Source organism: Ambystoma mexicanum, chromosome 5p (genome assembly GCF_040938575.1).
Source record: "Ambystoma mexicanum isolate Mex_15411 chromosome 5p, UKY_AmexF1_1, whole genome shotgun sequence".
NCBI lineage: Eukaryota > Metazoa > Chordata > Amphibia > Caudata > Ambystomatidae > Ambystoma > Ambystoma mexicanum.
Window position 1 is genome coordinate 54,700,236 of NC_090930.1, and position 22,776 is coordinate 54,723,011.

At 43.9% G+C, this 22,776-nt stretch overlaps 2 protein-coding genes across 5 annotated transcripts in view; one reads left to right on the top strand and one right to left on the bottom strand.

Annotated features, from left to right (window-relative positions):
• Positions 1–2,440, bottom strand: part of LOC138480725 (nuclear cap-binding protein subunit 2-like) — a 103,628-nt gene extending 101,188 nt beyond the window's left edge. For 3 of the 4 annotated variants that reach the window (XM_069612433.1, XM_069612432.1, XM_069612431.1), the window contains exon 1: positions 2,241–2,434. Coding sequence is in view for 1 of the 4 variants with exons in the window: in XM_069612430.1 (XP_069468531.1) it covers positions 2,241–2,315 (75 nt within the window). In the remaining 3 variants the exon portion in view is untranslated. Of the gene's footprint in view, positions 1–2,240 lie in introns of all 4 variants that reach the window. The other variant, XM_069612430.1, reaches the window with a different exon arrangement.
• Positions 2,441–2,582: 142 nt separating this feature from the next.
• Positions 2,583–22,776, top strand: part of TEX11 (testis expressed 11) — a 3,096,519-nt gene continuing 3,076,325 nt past the window's right edge. The window contains exon 1 of the mRNA XM_069612434.1: positions 2,583–2,759. The gene's annotated coding sequence lies outside the window, so the exon portion shown is untranslated. The remainder of the gene's footprint in view (positions 2,760–22,776) is intronic.

The following is a 22,776-nucleotide window of genomic DNA, read 5'->3' on the forward strand; positions in this document are numbered from 1 at the left end:
CTTTTTGTAGTCAACAAATTGAAAACAAGAAATATTAGCTTGCACAATGATTTCCATACACCCCTTTGCTTTCCTCGTGATCCATCTATTCAAGTGTGATAAAGACAGTCTACATGCATAGGTTTTGATACGTTTCTGGGATTATACCATGGTTGCTATGAGAACCTGAGAGGGTTTGATATCAATCCTGAAAAATAATCATTGTATTTTATACAGGATTTAATCGCAACATGGTGACGTATTGACACTAAAGGCGCAATGTATATTTAGATGGATCTCCAAATAACAGCCATCTTGCTTTTTGGAAAACAAGCATATAGAACCACTCCACATATGTGGAAATAGTTTCCTTGCTCCAAGTTTACCAACTACTACAAACTCAACTCATCCACTGTCAACCTAACTTAGAACAACTTTCAAACTTGTTCCCAACCAGACACATTTTCAACCCCTTCAACCGAACGCACACGTTCTACACAAATGCTCAGGAGGACGAACCAACATGATGCATTTGCCAAATACAACACCAATAAATAAAAATGACTATTGTAATAGGCTACATCTACATAGGCTTCCAAAAACACTTCATCCAACAGAATAACTGAGCATAGCTAATGTTTTCCTCGAGAAAGCTTACCATGTATCTACAGCATTCAATAAAAGAATTCCTCTGATGCCCCTCACCATTAGTACACGATCCCAACCAAGGATTTTGAACAGTGCAAACGATGGGCGATTAGAAATGAGGTGGGTGCATAGTGGTGCTTGAAATAACGACTACAGGATTGGTTTACGCTCACATTACTTTGCATGATGCAGTTACCCTGCATTCAGAATGGGGTAAAATAATGCTAAAACCATACACACGTTTTCATTACAATTTATATAGCACATGGGTTGTTTAGAAGATCAAACCCAATTGAGAGGAAAGATGGAAGTAAAGAGTGTCGTGCAAAACCGTTTTGTAAAGTTGGCTACCCTAGAAAATCCCATACCTCTCCACTGAAGAGATGGGGTATAGCAATACCACCTGCTTCCACACCCGACCCTATCCCTTTACATGCTCGGAGGGGACCCTGGGTCAGGGCAACCCCACTGCTCAAGTACTGCCCTAGGCATCAGCACTCACAGCTACTGCAGTCTACCAGAATATTCCTCAGGGGATCCTACACTCATACCTGCCTACTTTTGCAAATCAAAAACACTGAGATGTATGCCCTGCCCATAGCCAAACAAGACTCTGCCCATATGTCAAAAGGGAAACTATATTGATTGTGTGAGCGGCAGTATGCACAAAACTGCCCCTCAAAAGACGCATTTACCATTTTTACAGTGCCCTTTTGCATTTGGAAACCATACACTACTCCAGATGGAGGCATTTTTTTACTAACATGTGCAGGCAGGCCTACTTAGCTGCAGGAAAGGGGGCCTCAAAACATTTTGAAATGTGCACCCACACACCATTCCATTTGGAGACCGCCTTCCAGCCTCTAAGTTGATTCTGGGAATAAAACCGACTGTGAGTGCCAGAATGCAAAATTAGAAAAGGTCTGGAGTTTTTTTTACCCCAAAATGGCCGGCATAAAGACCATAACAGGAAAGGGAAAACTACAGCAGTGAACGTGAAAAAAGTGTGAGTGAGAACTTCCCGGAGCACCGAGATGCCAGCACTTGAGAAGTGGCTTCTCTGGTTTCAAGCCAGTGGTGCCACTCTCAAAACACCAATGTTAGTCCTAATTTCTGTAAAGGATCCCCTTGCATTGTTTCTGACAGCAATTGCAACATCATATCTTGAAAATGCCAACTGTCTCCAAGATTACGCCGCCTTTCTTATGAAAACTTTGGTTTCAGGAAAAGCCTAGTGTTCCTTTCTGTGTCAGGTCAGCCAAGCAGGCAAGGGACAGACCTATGAATTGCTAGTGGGGCATTTACTTCAGAGTAGGTACAGATTATGGTGCTTTTTAAATGCTATACGGCGCATCCCAGTGAGCTGCGGCTTGGCAGAGAAATGAACCATTCCCAAACACTTGCCTGCAATAAGGCGTGCCTGAAAAGCAACCCAAGAGAATGCCTGGAGCCCGTGAAGTCCTGCGGAGAACAAATACAAGCAAACCCTAATTATAAACTCCCTAAACGCTCTTGGCCGGAGCGGAGAGTGAGAACCCCGGAGTCTCCGGGCTAATCCCGGAGGTTTACACCTTCTGACTCACAGACAGCCCCCGCCCGCCCAACCTGGATACCCTGAAATGCTGGTCCCGGTACTGGCTGATTTCGCAGTACGAGTCGCTGTTCACTGCGGCGAGCCGCCCCCACATCCTCGTGTTCGTGTCTTCACAGACCCCGCGATCCTCCGTGAGCAGCTGCCCGGCCGCCTAGAACCTTCCAGAAGCTCCGCACAAGATGGCGTCGCCCGGCCCGCAGCGACGCCCCGCCCCCTCCTCGTCACGTGCCTAGCATGGCTTGGGGCACGTTGCGTCCTCGGAGCATAGCGACGCCCCGCCCTCGTCACGTGTGTAGAATGGCGTGGGGCACGTTGCGTATTCCCCGCGCTGCACGTAGAGTCCGACGTCACCGTGCCCCTCTTCCTGGGCGGGAAGCGCTGCTGGACTCGGCGTGCTCTCAGGTGCTGAATCTGGAAGGTTCCTGTGGGAGGTTCCTGTGGAGGCCAGGGAGAGGCTCGTGCACGACACCGGAGGCAGGCGAGGCAGTGGACTATTACATCTGCCTTATACATCATTTTCATCGAGTCAGAGTGACAGGTATGCAGGGCTAAGCAAAGGAACAGAGCACTCATTTAAAAGGGAATTTAGGCCACGGTGTGTTTGGCTTAACAAATAGTGGCTAGGGTGGGGTGATTGTAGTGGGGGCTGTGGGGGGGTCAGCTGGGGTTATCTGGCAGGTGGGTATGCAGGGGGGATTGGGCATCTTGGAGTGTGGAGAGGGATGTGGCATCTTGCTGTGGGTCTGGAGGGCAGGGTGGGGTATCTTGCTGTGTGGAGGGAGGATGTGGCATCATGGTATGGGTCTAGAGGGAGGGATGGGGCATCATGGTGGCATCTGGATTGAAGGGAGGGGGCATCTTGGTGGGATCTGGAATGGATGGTGGCATCTTGGTGGGGTCTTTTTTTTATTCAGCAGAGAAAACTTTTTCAAAACATTTTAACATTGAAAACATAATAATTTCAAAACATCTTAATTCGATATAAGAAGACAAAGATATCATTGCAAAAAAAGAAAAAACACCTAAAAAGATTACAAAAAGGGCACAGAGCCTGCATTGAATAAGAAGATTCATCCTTCAACATTATATAATTTAACCAAATAAAAGAAATGAACATAATAAGAAACCCAATAAAAAGGGAGAGATTCAACAACACTGATTAATCATTATAAGTTAACATACTCGGTGCCGTGAAACAACCTCCGATTTGAAACACATTTAGACAATATGCGTTTATCATCTAGTTCGCTTATCAACCTCCGTATCTTTGATCCCACCTAAATTGAACACATTCATAAAATAAAAAGTGGCTATTCGGATACTCATGATTTCGTCTCCAAAATGTTTGGCCATCGGTTTTCAGGGGACATTGAACCAGAATAGATCAAATATTTTTGGAAACATCTTATTCATAAATCTATAAGAGCCAGACATTCCACAATAACGTGTTTCAAGGTTTCCTTAGTGTCTAAATTACAACAAAATCTACAATGGTTGTCTTTTAGAGCAAGGAGTTTCCTTCTGACAAGAATATCTTGAGTAGGATATAGACAAAATTGTATACGCTGTATTACAGCTCTAAGCTGAGGAGAGGGAGCACTACACAAGTATGGGTCTATTGCATTTAGTTTTTTCTGATCAAAAGCATTTGCTTTAAAATCCCTATATGTAAGGCATTGGGTTCTAGTCTCTATCCAATCTGTTTAGTAGATTTTAACCTTTGCTCGATCAGGATTGGTCACCAGCGTCTCAATCAATACATCAGCCTTTGCCAACACTTCAAATATGAATGTAGTCCAAGTACGAACAAACATGTGTGTGGACGTTAGCATATAGTCAGCCAAATATGCTAGAATGGTATCATGTTGGTAATACATCAGGCATTTACGAAAGAGCGCATATAGACGCCACTTATAGATTGACACTAAAGAGGAAAGACCCAGCTCATGACAGAGTCACGGCCCAGGAATACATACGGGAAGATGGAGGACACTCCTCCAGTATTTCGCCTCTAATTTATTCAAAAACAAAGTCGAAATAACATTTTTGGTCTCTAATCCATAGAGAAGTGTTGGTATCACCTTTTGACGCCAGAATGTCACTGCTGGACAAATAGAAATTTGCTGTATTAATATAGGATGAGTCGTGTCTGTGAAATGGCTGAGTTGAGCTTATGAGTGAGCATGTTTAACTGGGAATCAATATGCAAAGAATCATCAAATAGTAGACCCAGATAGAGATACATTGGAACAATCTCAACACTCATATTCTTCACTTTCCAATCCATTTTTGCTCTATGATTTATTCTTGGTGCAAAGTACACAATTTGTGTTTTCGTTAAGTTGATAATTAACTCCTTCTTGTCTAGATACGTGCTTAAGGTTGACAATGAAAGCTGTAAACCTATGGTGGTTTTTGAAATTAAAACTAAATGCATACCACAATGCTTTAACAACCAAACCTTTGATTTTTGGCGAATCCGAGCAAATCTGAGCAAAGGCATGCATCACCTCATGTATGAAAAAATTGAAGAGGGCTGAAGCAAGGATACATCCTTGCTTCAACCCTCTATATGTTGCAATTTCTGCGGACAACAAACCCATCATAGATAGCCTAACCTTAATAGAGGTATCAGAATGTAGGGCATAGATAATGTCACACAAGGTGTCTGGGCATTGCATTCAGCAATTTTGACCTCAGCTTGACTCTTGAAACAGAGTCAAAAACTGAGTGCACACCGACGAAAGCAAAATTAAGTGGTTGTTTAGATGTCTGGGGGTGCACTTTTAAAGCATTCAGAGTAAGGAGATTAACCGCATGCCAAGTCCAGCGACAAAGCCTGTTTGATTACGATCGTGTTGGTCACATGAGCTTGTCCATTGAGAGAAATCCCTCAGGACTAACCTTGAGAAAATGTTCCCCAGAGCATCAAGTAACGCGATAGGACGATAACTTGTTGGTAGGCCACAATCTCCTTTTGTAAACATTCGCACAATCAGAGAGGAATGCCATGAATTTGGTAGCTTTTTAAACTGTAATATTTGCTGAAAAAGATTGTTAAGAATGCAAGCCCACTTTTTAGGATTCTCCTTAAACATAAAGTTAGACAGGCCGCCCGGTCCAACTGCACGAGAAGCTGAAGATGTATATATAAGTTCTCCAATGAATTCTTCAGAGCAATCAAGATCCCACTTTGTCGTAGATTGGTTCTGATACTTATATTCAGCAAAACTGTCATCCGCGTATAAATGCGCAAAGTGCGCGAGCCATTGGGCTTCAGAAACACCATTTAGTTGTACACTTACTTGTGTTTGATTTGATGTACTGGCCAACAGGGCCCAAATCTGCGCCGCATTTTAATTGTAAATTGCACTCATGAAAGCCTCACTAACTGATTGAAACAAATGTGCTTTCCTTGCCGCGTCCATTTACGATATTTGCATTTGATAGTTTTTCTAACATGAATACATTCACTTAGAGGGAGTTTCGAGGCTGCTCTCAATGCTTTTCTAAAGGCTGCTTTTGTTTGACGAACAAGTAAATAAAACTTATGATTATGATTCGATCGGAGCGTGCCTTTGTCAGTGTAGATGTTTTTGAAGAATGATAGAACCTCCACATATGACTCATGACTGGACTCATGATCTCTATTCAAGATGGCCTTGTTTAGAGCCAAAAGGGAATTGTCAGTCCATCTAAAGCGGGATTTGGCATTATTAACCACTAGCGTATGATGATTCCACAACCGTTTATTTCCCTCCGGGTCACAATCCCATCGCCAATATGAAGAAAGGAGATTGTGATCACTGACTGTTTGCGTAATGATTTCAAATTTTGTTGTGTTTTGAAACAATGAGTCAGACAGGTATACATAGTCTATAGTGGATTTTGACGTGCCCCTTTGCCAGGTATGGTGTGAAGGGATGTCCCCCATGATGGCACCATTTGCCATATGAAAGTTACGATCTGCAACAAACTTAGACCACCTCACTTTTTCTTGTGCATGTGAGGATTTGTTCACCCCAAGACAATCCAGATTAAGATCACCCACCAAAATGATACCCAAGATATTTGGTAGTTGTGATGCTAGTTCTACAGCATTAGAAAAGTCTTTGTAGAACACATCATCTGCGATACCCACTGGATTACGATGGAAGTTAATCACCACTACAAGTTGAGCAGAGTTGAATATTTTAACCATTCTTATGAATTTGTTCGGGGAGAGCCATTCGGTCATTGTCAGACCTCGGCTGCTTTTAACTGCCACCATCAACCCTAATGTAGGTCTCCCTCTTTGAGCAGCAATTGCTGGTAACAGCAAACTGTCATGGTCATCCCAGAAAGGAGCCACCAACAATCAGGTTTCCTGAAGGGCCACTATGTCCAATTGATTTAAAAGATGGTTTACGCCCCATTGCAAATGGGTGTGGCCCCTTGTGTTCCAGCTGGCTAGAGAGATGGTTTTATATGTTATATCTGTTAATGGTTATACCTTCATAGGAGGCCCATTCTGTTGTTGCTTAGTCACTGGGGGGCCACAATAAGGACATAAACAGGGTTGAAAGTGTGGTACCTCAACTATTGTTTTTTCTTTGTTCACACTAAGTGTCTTATTTTCTCGCACCAAGCGCTCCGGATCTTGCGCAACCAAAAGCCACATTTTAAATAAATCCATTTTGGCTTTCCAGATCGTGTTTAGAACTAGGCCTGATTTGATCCAGAGGCGCACAATGGACAAATTATGGTCACAGACGGACTCAGCCTGATCTATGTCATTTGAGGAAATATCCTCCAAGCTGTCAACATCACCGAATATATTCAATGTGCTCATTCTGCATAGATCATATTTTTCAAAGGGAGCATCCCGACATTTAACAATGAGAGAGTGACAGTGGAAGACTTTTTATTTTTCCCTTTTAGCTCTGTATGACTCACACTCACCAAGGGACAACTGTTCGTCATTTTGATAGAAGACAAGGCACGGCCTTGGACGCCACGAAGGCAAGACTCTCAACCAGACCTCACACAAGCACTAACCTGTGTGGCCAATAAACGGTCATGCGCAACTTCATTGTGTGTAATATTACCAGTTTTCGCCATTGCTGAGGTTGTTTCAATCACAGCAAGGTGGGATGGATTACCTCCCATAGTTTGAGAAGTATGCTGGACCAAATATGTGTCAACAGCTGCTTTAATCGCTAGGGTGCGTTCACGTAAATCTCTATCTTCATGAGATTCGTTGGAATTTTTTTGTCTAGTTGACAGGTCACATCCATTGGTAACATGACCATCAATATGATCATTATGACTTTGTGAACTCGGCACCTTGTTGGCTAATGCACCAATTAAATCAACTATCTCTGTCAAGGGAGCATAGTTGATAGGATGTGCTGACTGCAAATGGATGTTGGAAGTTGCAGACACATTTGGCAGTGAGGCACATGGGGCAGAACTTATTTCCGGAGTCTGCTTCAAAATCTCGGAAATGCATGTAGACTGAGGCAACTGCGATTGCTTCTTTCGGGCAAAATGGGATTTAATAGATTGATCAGACAGATGGACTGGCAGAGGCAGTGGTGTTTGTGTTTTTGGTACATTATGTAACTGTACAACTTGATTAGATTGTACTGCTCCTGTTAGTTTCTTTGTGGCCACTTTAATCCTAGTACTTTTTCGTTTTCCGCACGTTTTATGGCTTGGAACTGCTACAAGGGTTCCTCGTGAATCACCTAATGTTCTAGGAGGCTGTTTTTTGGGACTCCCATTTAAAGTTACCACATCAGATATAATAGATTCAACAGGCCCTATTATGTTAGTAAAAAAGGGTAAAGCTGAAGAAAAAATGCTGGAGTGTTTGGCTTTTTCAGACAGGCCTTGTTATTTAGACAAACCCTGAGTTGGTTTTTGATTTGCGTCACACGTTGAATTAATCGTGTCTAAAGGAACCATTAACTCCAATCTAATATTTTTTGGATTGAAGAGATATTTTCGCATCCATGGTTTCAAATAATTTAAATAGACTGGCAACGGTGGTGTTAACCGCTGCTAAAGTAATTTCAATAAGGGCCAAGGGATTGTCTAAGTTATCAATAGGCAGTCTGCGCCGGGGCGTAGTTTGCAGAAAATAATCTGCAATAAAGTGTACAGAGTGTATAGTAGTATCCATTGAGCCTGGAATAGCATAATCCGTTTTACTCGAACTGGGAAAGCAACTCGTCTTGCCGGAGATGGCATGTATCGATATGTCTGCTGCCACAGGCACCATTTCACTACACTCATCGACAGGGGACAAGGGTTGAGGAATGTTATTGTTTACTTTAGTCGGTGTTGTCGCTATAGTTAGAATAGTAAGGTCTGAGATGTCCGACAGAGTCGGGTCCCTACTCGGGTCACTACTCCGGCCGGCTACAGTTGTAACAGGGTGTTGTGCTGACTCTGTCGCATATTCAAGAGTTTTTTCCTCTGCCAAACACTCTTTTCTTTCAGCACAAAATGTATGAATATCTCTATTGGAAAGGGGGGTTCTAAGAACTGGAGTTAGAGTAATAGTTTTGCTAGCAGTCCGTGTATTAGATTTTGTTTTTACACACACGTTCTTTGTGGTGTTTAATAGCAAACTTGATACCTCCGGCACATTTGTTATTAAAGTGTATAGAGACAGTTGCATTTGCTCTCCCTAGACAATTAGTCGTACGGGCGAAGAACAAGGCACAGGAGGAATGCAACTAAAGTAATGATACACATGACAAGTACCTTCTTATGCTGCAAACAAATTCTTAAAGAGACCACCCTTCTTGTAAACAGATGTGAACAGATAAGGAGCAATTATGATAAATGGCACCAGCACGCAGCAGCGCGGCAAAGCGGGTACTCTTCGGTACTCTGCTCGGTGCGCGCGTGCTGGTGCGCGCGCACGTCACGTTATGTAGGCTCGTTCCAAAAGGGGGCAGAGCCACGTTAGTTACACGGATTCACCGCGCACAAGCCACAATGCCTTCCCCATTCCCAAAGAGCCCTATGGGGCAAAAATGGGAATGGGGAAGGGCAATGGTGGAAGGGGGAATTACCGCCCCGCCACCCTTGGAATCGGGTGGTGATTCCCCTTTCCACCAAGGCGGTGCCGGTATTTTACTGGCATGAACCATGGCGCTAATAGCGCCATGGTTTACCGCCTACCGTGTAATGAGGCCCATAGTCTCCCCAGACCCCCTCTACACTTACACTGGGTGTCACAAGGTCCTCCTCTCACCATGTTCCAATCCCTCTGATCTCTCACTCCCCCTTTCCGCCTCCAACCTTTGTGATCTTACTTCTTACTCATGTTCTTCAACAGATCTTACCTCAAACTACCCCTCTATGTATACCTCCGCTGTTATCTTCTCTTCCCTCCTTCCTCTCACTCTTTAAAAAAAAAATATATATTTTATTTTTATGATTTTATGATACAATAACTTACAAACATTGCATCTCGGTGTTTATCATATCACAGTACAAATCACGTCTGTTTGTTCCCTTGTTCCTTCCAACTCCCCCCTCCTACGCCCGGCCTACCCGACATCACATAGTTCACCTTTAGTTTGTTAACTCCCCACTAATCACTCTATCATCTGTATCTTCTTGTACAGAGTTAGGTTCTGATGCTCTAGCCTCTAGCGTGGAATTGGCCAAAACCGTAATCGACTGTTTCCAGGCTTCTATCCCCCCTGTTCCTGGTCTGAATTCCTACTCATTGCTTCTTGCCACACCACAGTTTCTGCATTTGCCCACTTTAGCTGGTCCCCCCACCATACTTGCACCAGAGGCCTTGTCTGCTTCTTCCAACCCATCGCAATTCTACGTTTAGCTAATATATACGCTAGATCTTTCAGCTTACATGTCTAGCTCTCTTAGGCCTTTCAAAACGCCCCAGCAGACAGGCCATGGGGGTTCGAATGTCCAAGTTGATATTGACTTTTACTAATGTTTAAGCTACCTCCTCCCAGAACCTACCTATCTCTATGGAGGCCCAGAACTTCGGGCATGATTATATCGCTGCCTGGCCAAATTTTGCTATTCTATTCGGGATTAAAAAGGCTCTGTGGGTGATATATAGTTGTATCTGTTGGAGCCTCGTGTTCCTAGATACTTACTTATGGTATACTATTGCCCTTTTCCACACTGCGTCTGAAATTGGTTCTCCCAGGTCCGCCTGGACCGGCTCCTTCCCCACTATAGACATTAGCAGCTCATATAGCTGTGATAATTCGTGCCCACCTTCCGATACATCATGAAATGTCTCAATTCTAACATCTATCTGCAGTGGAGCTGTGTGCTCCGGCCATCTACGTCTCATATTCCTCAGTAGGTTGACGTGTGTAAGGTGTTGCCCAGGATGCACTCCAGTTTCCTCTATCAACTCCCCAAACTGTTTACGGACCCCTTCCTTTATCAGGTCTCCCACCGTCGCCACCCCTTTGAGCTCTCAATATTTCTGCACATTCAATCACAGTTGGTCACTCACTCCTACTAGCGCCAAAAGCTGGATCAGCGGGGAATACAGTGCGATGTTCCCCATTAATTGGCAGGCTCTACGCCACATTATACATCCCATTCTCATCAAACTGGACGAGCAGGGTATGCGAGAGTCCTGTATCCATGTTGCTTCATTTAGAAAGAGCTGGGTCCGTGCAGTCTGCAACAACTGCGACTCATGCGTTTGTTTGTCATATAGCCACATAGCTACAAATTGCAACTGGCTAGCAACACAATACACTTCCAAATTGAGTAGCCTTATACCCCCAAGTTTGTACGCATTCTGGAGCTTCCACAGTGCCACCCTACATCGGGAGTAATGCAACAGGAAGTTTCTACATATACTATGCAGTTTGTTGAAGAACAACCTTGGTATTGCAAACAGGACATTTGTGAAAAAGTGAAGGAGTCTAGTGAGTACCACCATCTTAAGATCTTAGGCAGTGCTGCCCATCCCATCGTGGATAATTGCAATCTAGCCCAGAAAGATATGGAATCTTTAATGCTGTTCATTGCCCTCACCGTATTCCGTGTGTGTTCTGTCTAAGGGTCATGATAAATCCCCCCCACACCCCCGAGTAACGGAACGTGTCTAGGTCCCATTTCATCTGCAGCACCGGCAGCGTACGCAAAGGCTTTCCCACATATCTTCCTAATGGAAACAGACTCGTCTTTTGTGGAATAATTGTTATGCCTGTTAAAGCCGTGTATTGCTCCATCACATCCAGAATGTATTGCAAATTTGTCTCGGGGTGTTGCAAGTAAAGCAGCATATCGTTTGCGTACATTGAGATCAAATGCCTCCGTCCCGGTGTATCTATCCCTGCCTCCCCGTACTCATCTCGTAAATAAACCGCCAGCGGCTCCAATGCCAGGATAAAGAGCATTGGTGACCACGGTCACCCCTGTCTTGTACCCTTATGTAACTGCCATTGTTCCGAGATGATTGAGCCCGTTTTGACTCTGGCTACTGGTTCGTTATACAACAAATGTACCAATTTAATATATGTCGGTCCCATACCAAATCTTTCCAACACCAACAGCAGCAATGACCATCTAACTGAATCAAACGCCTTAACTGCATCCAGCGATGCCATCACACATTGTCGTGTATCATCCTGAGTACAATCTATCACGTGATGCAACCTGCGCACATTAATGGTAATATTCCTATGCGGGACATAACCGGTCTGGTCCGAATGTATAAGCTTAGCTATGATCGGTTTAAGCCTGGGTGCTATCACTGCCGTGAGTATCTTCCCATCTTGATTCAACAACGACAGGGGTCTGTATGAGCCACAGTCCGTATCTGCTTTATCCGGTTTCAGAAGCGGGAATATCAACAATTCTCTTAAGGACCCGGGCAATTTGCCCATTTCAATTGTTTCATTAAGCATTTCCAGCAGCGGGGTTAGGATATCAGACTTATATTCTTTATAAAATTCACTTGGGAGCCGGTCTGCCGCAGGGACTTTGCCCATCAGCAGTTCTTTGATCACATGCTCCAATTCCTCTATTGTAATGGGGACTTCCAGTCTGTCTCAGTCCTCTGCACTTAGCTTGGGTAGACTAATCTCAGACAGTGCTTCCTGTACCTCCGCTATGTCACATTCTGAGGTTTCTTCATATAAACGCTTGTAATATTAAAAAAAAACCTTTGTCTACCCCTTCTTGTGTCTTGTGCAACCCTCAGTCCCATCCTGCAACTGCTCTAATCGTTTCCCGTTTATTCTCGCTTTTATAGAGCCAGGCCAACAGGCACCCCGGTTTGTTCCCTTCTGCATGTTGTCTCTCAATGTATTTCCCATAGCTTAAATTGCTTAACCTATCCCAGTGCTTCCGACAATCTTGTTGTAGGCGGGTCACCTCCTGTGCCTCTTCTAGGGACCTGTCTGCTGTCGGCGCTATCGCTTCTTACTTGCAGTCTGTCACCTGTAACTCACGTAAAATAACATCTTGTATTCCTTTTGACTTCGATATGGCCACACCTCTCCATTATTTTGAAACATTCCCTATAGTGTTCCTGCTGAATTCACGATGCCATTGTTATGCTTGAAATATTCCTTCACCTACTCCCTTAGATGGTCCCGGAACCCTGTATCTCTGAATGCTTTCACCCTAAGTCTCCATTAGGAGATCCTCGCTCGGGGGTGGGGGGAAGAGCCTGTCATGTGACAACCAGAGGGGCATCGTCCGAGAGGACCCTAGCCCTGTAGTCAGCCCGTACAAACTCTCCTAGCAATTCTCCTCCTACAAACATATAATCCAACCTCATGTAGAGATTTGTGAGAACACTATAGTGTGAATATACCCGTTCCTGCTGATGCATAGTTCTCCACACGGAACTGTCGGTGCCACCCATATCAGCACTCCCCTTGCATATGCTGAGTATGAAGAACCTAAGGTCACCCCTCCCCATTTTTGTGCTTATGTGTCTTGTCTATCTTTGATCAGATGTGTTTCCTGCAGTAGAACTATATCAATGTTTTGACATCTTAAATATGCCATTCCTCTATTCCGTTTGATGTAACTGTTCAGACCACGAACATTCCAGGTCGCTATCTTAAGTTCACCAATCTTCTTCAATCTTCACCACCTCCTCCCTCTAGTCATCTTCTCCACCCTCCCTTTGCTGTGCATGTCTGTAGGCCAACTTCCCTCTAACTACTTGCAAAAAGATGGCTTTGGTGTCAGTTGCTCTGACAGGAGACTCCTTACAATCCCTTAGGTAATCACTTACTTAGATTATTGTTATGTGGCCACAAACGTTAAGACCATTCAAAGTCCTGTAGATGTCGTAGGTCACTGGATTCGGATGGTAAAAGGCCTAACCGTCAACCAAAAATAGTACAAGAATATGGGACTCCAGGACTCAGCGCCATCAAATATGTGTATGCATTGTTTTTAATGCTCAATCACACAAATCATTAAAGCCCTGGTACGGTCGATTACACATGTTTCGGTTCCCCTGAGCCTTTTTCAAATCGGGGCTATTAATATGCACAAAAATAGAGAAAGTACAAAATAATAATAAAAGTATATGATAACGCAAAACATATGGTAGTACATAAGGTATGAGTGATAATGCAAAATCCAACATGTGGAATTAACCATTAATACGGTCAATGAATGAGCATACCACAAAAATCAACAACATTTTCATGTTAAAGCAATAGAAAAAACATGGACAGAAAAGCAAGGGTTTGTGAAAGGGAGGATTGGAAGGGATATGAAAATAAATCATTTCATCGACAGTTTTAACAAAACAAAGGGATAGGGGAGAAGGGATACAAAAAAAAAGTTGATTAGTTTGATTGTTGTACATAAATCAATAATGGCTAATATTCCAGAAAAGTATGACATACAAATCTCACAGGTATGCTTACCCATGGATGGGATGACCAATATGTATGACTGTTGTCAAAGTAATGATAACGGGGCCAAACCCCCAAGTCAGAAGTAGTCTGAAATCAGAGTATTGCACATAATACTGAATTATTCTGTGTGTCCCATAAATCATGTTTATGATACGCTCACTCAAAATGCTTCACTCAACCAGTTTACTAATTTGCATGCCAATGTCAGATCATTACGCAAGGGCTACTGAACAGTTCAAGTGTACAATATTAAGCAGTGCAGGTTCATTTATCACTTCTGCTTCTCGTCTAGCCATCTGCCTCCGCCGGAAAGTTCAACCGGTCCATGCATTTATTGATATCGTCTGGTGTCTCCAAAAACGCAGCGCGGTCTTTATGTAAGACCTTCATCTTTGCTGGATATAGCAACATGTATTTGCGATTAGCAGCACGTAAACTCCTCTTGACTGACACGTAGTTCATCCTCTGCTTCTGCACCAAGAACGTATAACCTGGGTATGCCGTGATGGTCGCAGATGCTCTACTTATCATACCACCCTTCCAAAAGTGTTCCAGGATCTTTTCCCTGTCCTTATAATTCAATGGGCCTCATTATAAGTTTGCCGGTCCGGGAACTACGGTACCGGTAAGCTTGCCGGTACCCTAGTTCCCGGACCGGCAAACTACGAGTTGTGCTCGCGAGTGCCTTTCTGCCTGCCAGGTCTGACCTGGCGGGCAGAGCGGCACCTGCAAGCACAGCATGGCGGATGCACCGGCACTGTTTATAATGGTGCATCCAACCTCCCCATTCCCATTGAGCTCTATGGGGCTCAATGGGAATGGGGAGCACTCTGTTCCGGCGCCGTAATGACCCAGTAATTGCCCATTCTGGGCGCCAGAAATTTTTGGACGCTTGGCGGCAGCCAGCCGGTTTTACCAGCAAGGCTACCGCCAAACTTCTGAGGCTCTGTATCTTGGCTATAATCGGTCGAGGTGGGGCCCCAGGCAGTGGTTTCCTTGTCAGGGCTCTGTGCACTCTTTCGACTGTGAACCCTTGGGTGAGTGACTCCGCTCCTATCTCCTGCAACAGCATATTTTCTATAAAGTTAGTCGGATTTGCACCTTCTTCTCCTTCCAGAATCCCAACAATCCGTACGTTGTTCCTCCGTGAACGACCTTCCGCCTCTTCCGCTCTGTTCTTAAGATTTTGCACCTGTTGCTGCAATATGGAGACCTCTTTGAAATTCTCATTACAACTACTTGCGTTAGCTTTCACCTCTTTCTCCAACACACGTGTGTGTTCTGTCAGTGCAAGGACATCTTATCGCAAGAGGTTCACATCAATACTGATAGCGTCAATTTTAAATTCCAGTGAGGACTTCATCTCTGCTATAGCCTCCAGTATCTGCTGGTCACTCCTCTTGGGGGTCTCCTCACCTTGTGTCTTTTATTCCTGTTGTCCTTGCGTCATCCGTCGATTGCACCGATTTGGTAAATGTGGCTATAGATGATTGCTTCCGTTTGATTTTGTTGGGTTTAGATGACATTATTGCACCCACCTGTTCTGCAGCGCCCTCTTCCGGTACTACCAGCGTATTACAATTGCCGAACTTCTATTCTGTTGTGCCTTGTAGCTCTTTTGCTGATGTTCTTTTTCTGTATCTTGCATCTGTGTTTCTTCCTAGGTTTTGTGCTCGTTATGTAGCCTCTATTCGCTCGGCCGGTGCTCCACAGCACACTCGTGACCGGACTGTCCACTATTTCAGGATCTTTTCGGTGCACCTCATGTCCTCTCTGTATCTGCGGGCGCTTTGGCAGAAACTCCCGGTGTCTGGCTGGCAGCGCGCTCATACACTCTGCCGTCCACCATTTGCTGTCTCACTGCTCCACTGTGGGCAACTTTGTCCGCAAGGATCACCACTCGGCACCACCTCCCACCCCTGTCCGGAGCGCTCTGAACATGGGCAAGTTCCACGCTCATCTGTCGGTGAGCTACTGTACTCTGTTATAGCCCCTCAGTAAAGTCGCAGCTATAGCACGATTTATTGCCACTGTGTGGGTGTTTCCAGCGTAGTTTATCCACTCTTTATCACTGTGAGTCTTTAGAGATCACTTGCTGGCATGCTCTGCCGCTGACACCATGTCTCTTATCTGCTGTGCTACCATCCTGACATGCCGCGCTGCCTAGCTCCAAGTCTGCACACTGTTTTTGTTTTTTAATAGCAATTGTTCCTGACCCAGCATTTCACTGGGCCAAGCCTCTCATCTCCATTCCGCAGCTGTGATGACTGTAAATCAGACTCACACTCCTACCCAGTGCGTACAATATGCACAGGTGGGTGGCAATAGGGTCTCACCAGTGAGCAGTTTCAACCTTTCCTCATTGCTCACTGTGTGAGTCAATCGCGCTCAGTATAATGCCCCTATGATTCCTCCTGTGCTTTAGAGAACTCGCATCCCTTCAGGCTTTGTCAATTTTGTGTATTGGAGCACTCCGTCTGCGCCTCGCGCCTCTGCCACTGTATCTGCTGTGAAACGATCAGAACAGTGTTTCAGGATTCCCATCGAGTCTCATACCGTGTTGCTGCTTCTATCCTGGTGTTTAGAATTACTGCGTACGAATCTCGCAGTTCAGGCCAGTGCGCTCACGGCTATTACTTCACTTACATACTTCCCGTGTGCTCCACAGGCGGCATGGCGAGGCTCCTATAATCTGCTCCATGGACTACCCAGCATTCCCCGTATGTCCGCCGGTGCCTGGTATTTTGCTGCCTGCATTCGTCTTAACACCTTTATTGGGATGCTGCATTCCCCATCGTCCAACCGGGTGATTCCGCCGGGGTTCTTGCTACAGTCGCAGTAACATCAGATAACAAGTCCGCTGTACGTTCCCTCGGGAGCCAACCGTTCCAGCCTGCAGTGTACTGAAACCGACCTGTTTCAGAACAGCTGGTCCTTTTATTTCGTTACGCTCGTTCAGCCCAACCATTGTCCTTTGTTTACCTCCATCGTGTTTTACCCTCTGAGGCCTTCCGCAACACTTCTGCAGTGCACAGCACCCGCGCTATGATGTCAATTATCATGGAATTCTGCTCACATTGTGCCTTACTCGCTCATGCATCCGTAAGTACAAATCTACCAAGTTTGGCAAACGCTGTACATAGTTTTATGTCCGGATTAGTCAGGATCAGCAGGAGCACCACAGGATCAGCTCCTATCGCATGGCTCCATAGCCACGCCCCTCCTTTCTCTCACTCTTAATTCCTTGCCTCTTGCTATTTTTCTGTTATAATCTCTCTCTGCCCCTACCACCACTCCTATTCTCCCACTCCCTATCGCTCTTAGTATTCTCCCTCTACTAATATTCCTACTCCGTTATAGTGCACTTGCTGTATCCATTGCTGCACGAGTCCGTCTATACTGTCCGTGGCTGCCAGGAGGAGGAGCAAACCTGCAAAAACCCTCCGAGTGAGCGGAGCATGGCACAGTGTGTTGCCGTGTGCACTACCTGTCCCCATTGCTGCAAGAGTCTGTCTACACTGTCCGGGGCTGTCAGGAGGAGGAGCAAACCTGCAAAAACCCTGAAATAATGAGACGCCCTCAGGCAATAAATATAATCTGCAAGACCTAAGTATAATATTTGAAACTGCTATAATGAATTTCAAGGTTGACTCACAACAACCGTCCACAAGTGGCCTGGACATAGGAGTCCCTAGTAATAATAGTAATCTGGAATGGGACTACGAGGAGATGTGTATACCTCCCACAGACTATGGGGAAAAGAAGGGATGCTTAATTACTGCCAATTTTGAAACACCTCCTGTCCAACACTCAGTTGAGGCTTAATCAGTTCAAAACGGGAAGCAATTAAAGACACAAAAGAAAGAGAGAGGCAAATTGCCTTGAGTAAATACCCTAGGAAAACTAACAATGTGGCAGGCACGCTGATTTCTAAGAGATTACAAAATGGCACTATTAGGCAGGCCATATTACGAGGGCCTATGGAGCAATGGCTTCACCCTTGCCCTGTGGTATTGGATGCAGAAAGTACCCTGAATATTGAACCAACAAGGGTGATGGGGTGATGGCCAAGACATATAACACTGTTACGTGAACAACAAAGTTACAAGACGCTAGTATGGTTCTGGTGGGAAAAGTGGCCAAATTAACACTGATAAATATAGCAAGTACCAAACCACAGGCCCCAACCGAAAGTCTTGTTACCACCAATGTTATACCAAAAATTGTGGAAAAACATTGTCTGATGGAGGAAGATCTTGGAGTTTTGGGAAAGTGGGTAATTCTAGAGGAGCTAGATCCCTCCCTGTATAGCCCTTTCCTAAATCACACTTGTTTCTTACATTTGCTTAGTTCTTCGAAACTAGTGTCATTATGTCATCAGACATCTTGAAAATTGAGCTACCTATGATCGGCAGTGACACCAACTGGGCACTTTTTGAGTTCAGTTCCCTTATTATGGTGGCCCTCCTAAAGGGGAACATTAAGGACCTGACGGAAATGGGACTGCGATTGTGCATTTGCCGGAAAGCAAAGACAGTGTAATTTCAAGACCAAGGTAATAGCTGAAAAGAAAACTACTAAAGAACGGGAACTTGAGCATTGAGAACGCTCCATACTTCGGGCATCTTGCTCATTGGATGGAAGTTCTAAGATGACCACTCACTGGATTCCTGAGAAGATCCCTTACATTTCGAGGTGATAACTTGGAACAAAATCACATCTGAACTGGGGATCTTGGAATACACGGGGCTATAGCTCTTGTCTAGTACACCCTTATGGGTATGCATCTCTGGTAGAGGCGGACCTGTTTCTTTTACAGGAGACAGGTCCACGCACCCCTTTAAGATTGATGGATATACAATATTGAATAATCCAGCTATACAATCTCGCAGAGGGAGAGCCAGGGGCGGACTGGCAATTGGATGCAAAACCAGATTCCAAATTAAAGCATTCGCTGAATATATCAATACTCCGCAGTTACTAAGCGTTGTGTTTAGCATAAAAAATAATAGTGTGGAAGATCCTAATTATGAAAGTTTATGACCCCCCCTTTGGGTATGCATACCAAAACCACACAGAGGACTATGAATGAGGTTCTTCTTAGCTGGTATGAAAAACATCCAAAGTGTGGAGTATTGATTGCCGGGATTTAAATGTAAAAAACATACACCTGGATCGGTTTGTGCATGGTGGTCTGGGTCGTAACCGGCTCTTGTTTTTTAAATCTCATGCGCTACAATCCTTGCTCTTTGAACAGGAGAAAAATCAAGAGGATCCTTATACTTGGACAAATGGCCATTCGTGCTCTCACATAGATCATGTGTTCACAGATGCACATACAGCCATAATCTGTAGTGATATTGGAATATACTCTCATGAGGTAAGCGATCACTCTCTGCTCTCATGGACGGTTAGTATGGGGGAGCACCAACCTACTATGTACTGTAATAGCAATATAAAGATCAATAGCCAGGCCAATCGTATAATCTGGACAGGGGCAAAAATAAAAGAGGTCAAGATGAGTTTACCAAATGGATGACCCATAGCTACTGGAGAATGGAAGCAATGATAGAATAAATTGAGCATTCGAATCAGATAGATATAAATAAATCAATGGGAAATCATCGTATCGATCACCGTTTGATATATTGATACAGCAGAGGAAATTCCTCTATCGTAAATAAAGAGCTGTAGTTGGGGGCACCCTCTGCTATTCAAAAGTTTTTAAAAATGCGCAGCTAACTATCCTTAAGACACAATACAAGAATTGGCTGCAGATGCATAAACAATCCTTGCACAATACTTAGTACCTATTACTGTACAGGCTGCTCAAATCTAATGCTAAGACCACATTTTGGGCACGTTTTAATAATGCCAAGGAAGACCTTAGCACAGTGGAATTAAATCCTATTGCTGCCATTACCCGAAGCACTTATGTCACAGAATTATATTATGATCAGACAGAGGACAATCAGATGGGGATGACCCTTATTGAGAAAGATTACACCATACTTGAGGATTATGATCCTGATGATATTTGTAATATAATTACTAATCTAAAGTCCTGATGGCACACCCAACATCTTTTACAAAGCCAAGCCACAATTCTGGTAGAATATGTTATTTTATATCTTTAAAGTAATTGAGACTCAGGGTGCTTACCCAATAGCTGGACAAAGTTCATACTTATACCAGTATTCAAAAAAGGGGATCAACTTGCCCATCAAATTATCGGCTACTGGCTATGATGGACTGCATTCAGAACATTGTTGCCACTATTCTTGTAAGAAAATTGACAAGGTGGGCAACGGAAAAGGACCTATTAAGACCCTTCCAAACAGGTTTCAGGAAAACCTATAGTACGATTAACAACATTGCCACCCTGCCATATTTAATGGCGGAAGCGACAGTTAGCTCTCAGAACCTATTCTGTTGCTATATCGACTTCAGTAAAGCATTCGACCTAGTATCACGCCCGCTTTTGTGGAAGAAATTGGAATCTTGGGGAATTGAATCGCAATTGTTATATTTGATCAAGTTACTGTATACAAGCACTTCGATTGCGGTCCGATTAAACCAGGAGGGCGAGTTTACAGGCTTTAAATATTCTAACCGTGGTCTAAAGCAAGGCTGCGCATTAGCACCTATATTAGCACCTATGCTATATAATCTATACGCGGCTGATATGTCTAATTACATCAATTCAGCCCATCATTTTCTACCTAAAATCAATGGTATGCCTATTGCTTGTCTTGCCTATGCAGATGACACAATCCTGTTGATGGGACTCCAATCGGACTTCAACTCTCAATTGAGTCTTTACAGAAATGTGCAGAACAAATTCAATGATCATTAATATATCAAAATCAAAAATCATGTGTCTTGGTGGTGCTGTACTAAAAAAGACGTCCTTAAATTGAAGAATTAAAGATACCACTCTGTCCAAAGTGGAGGACTATTGTTATCTGTTTTTTTTTAATCAAACTAAAACCCAATGCATATTATTATGAGCATCTGATGTTCCCCAGAATATGGAGAAAATGGTGTGTTGTAAAGCAGTACATAGTGAAGCAGGACGGGCAAGATATACCATCATACTAGGCATTTTGAACACTCTCTGTGCTCTCTTGTAGTTTTGACTCTTTAATTTGCCTGTCTTCACGCCTGTAGAGACTCCGAGACTGGAATATGGTCTAACTTCTCTCCAGTCAGTGTGGTTAACTCAACACACCTGGCTATTTTTAAAGACCACTCCCAGTGCTATAAACAGGAATCCACTACAGACATTAATTGGAAAGGTTCAAAATGAAAAGGATTGCAAAAATAGGTTCTATAATAAACTAAAACAATGTGCCCTAAACAATTTGGCTGCCTTGGACATTTCATTTAGTTAGAGATGGCTCTGACGGTTCCTAACATAGAAACACTAGTGAAGGCTAAATCTGGTCATTGGGATAAAGTGCGTAACGTCGACAAAATTGCAAAGATCAGAAGACATAATTTAACCCAAATTCTACGCAAAGTTTCTCATTTACCTCACCCCGATCTTATTTGGCCAAATATATTTCCCATGTCTTAAAACGCTTCATATTACTAATGCCTTTGAATCTGCTACAAACTGAGGAACTTCTGGGGTCATGGAAAACAATTACACTACAAGACAGGCTAAAAATAGAGATTGTACGGCATATCCTTACTACTTGTCCAGTATTGAAAAATAACTATGTTAAAGGATATAGCAAATTTGTTACAGATTTATGCAACATTGAACTGGATCAATTTTGGTCTTTTCTTTATAGTGCCGTCTTGATGATAATGTCGGCTACAGAATATTTTATATGGAAAGAATGTCTAAAACGACTGCGATAAAGCTTTGTAGATGTATTGTATATGTATTGAATAGTGACAATATAGTATTAAGATACATTTTAATTTAGGTATGTGCTTAAGGTTTGTAAATAACCAGAAATTGCACAATGAAGAGGAAATAAAAGAGGGCCTCATCACGAGTCTGGCTGTAACCCTTAAATGAGGCAGTAGCGCTATTACCGCTGCATTTAAGAGTGCGCCAGATCATGGCCTTGGCGGATTTCCCCCAAGCTCTGAGCTGGGGGGAGATCAGCGTCAAATTTGTCGATTTTGGACCTATTACCGCCAGCGGGAAATCCGCCGGCGGTAATAGCGTGAATTTACCCCATTGGGCCCAATGGGGAATGAGGAATTCCGAAATGGGCCCAATGGGGAATGGGCACTAATCGTTCCGCCACACCCGTGATCCGGCGCTAATAGCGCCGGGGGGTTTGGCGGTAGGGCTAATAGCGCGGGCATTAATAGCGCAGGCGTTACTGCCCAACTCGTGATGTGGCCCTCAGTTATTAACACTATAATTCTACTACTACTACTAACTCCCAGTATCAATATCTTTACTCTATCACTATTCCACACACTCCCTACTCTCTGTGGCAGGCCAGAAGAAGGGCGCAAACACAATGTTGACCCTTCAAGAGAATATTTAATTAAATTAAAAGAATAATGCCCTATTGCTATGAGGGGTTTCCCTACCTATATAAATAACTAAGGTGCTTGTCAGTCGTTGGCGAGTATCCAAACAAAAACAGACTGATATCCCAACAAAAACAAATCTACCTGACCCTACCACTGTTCTAA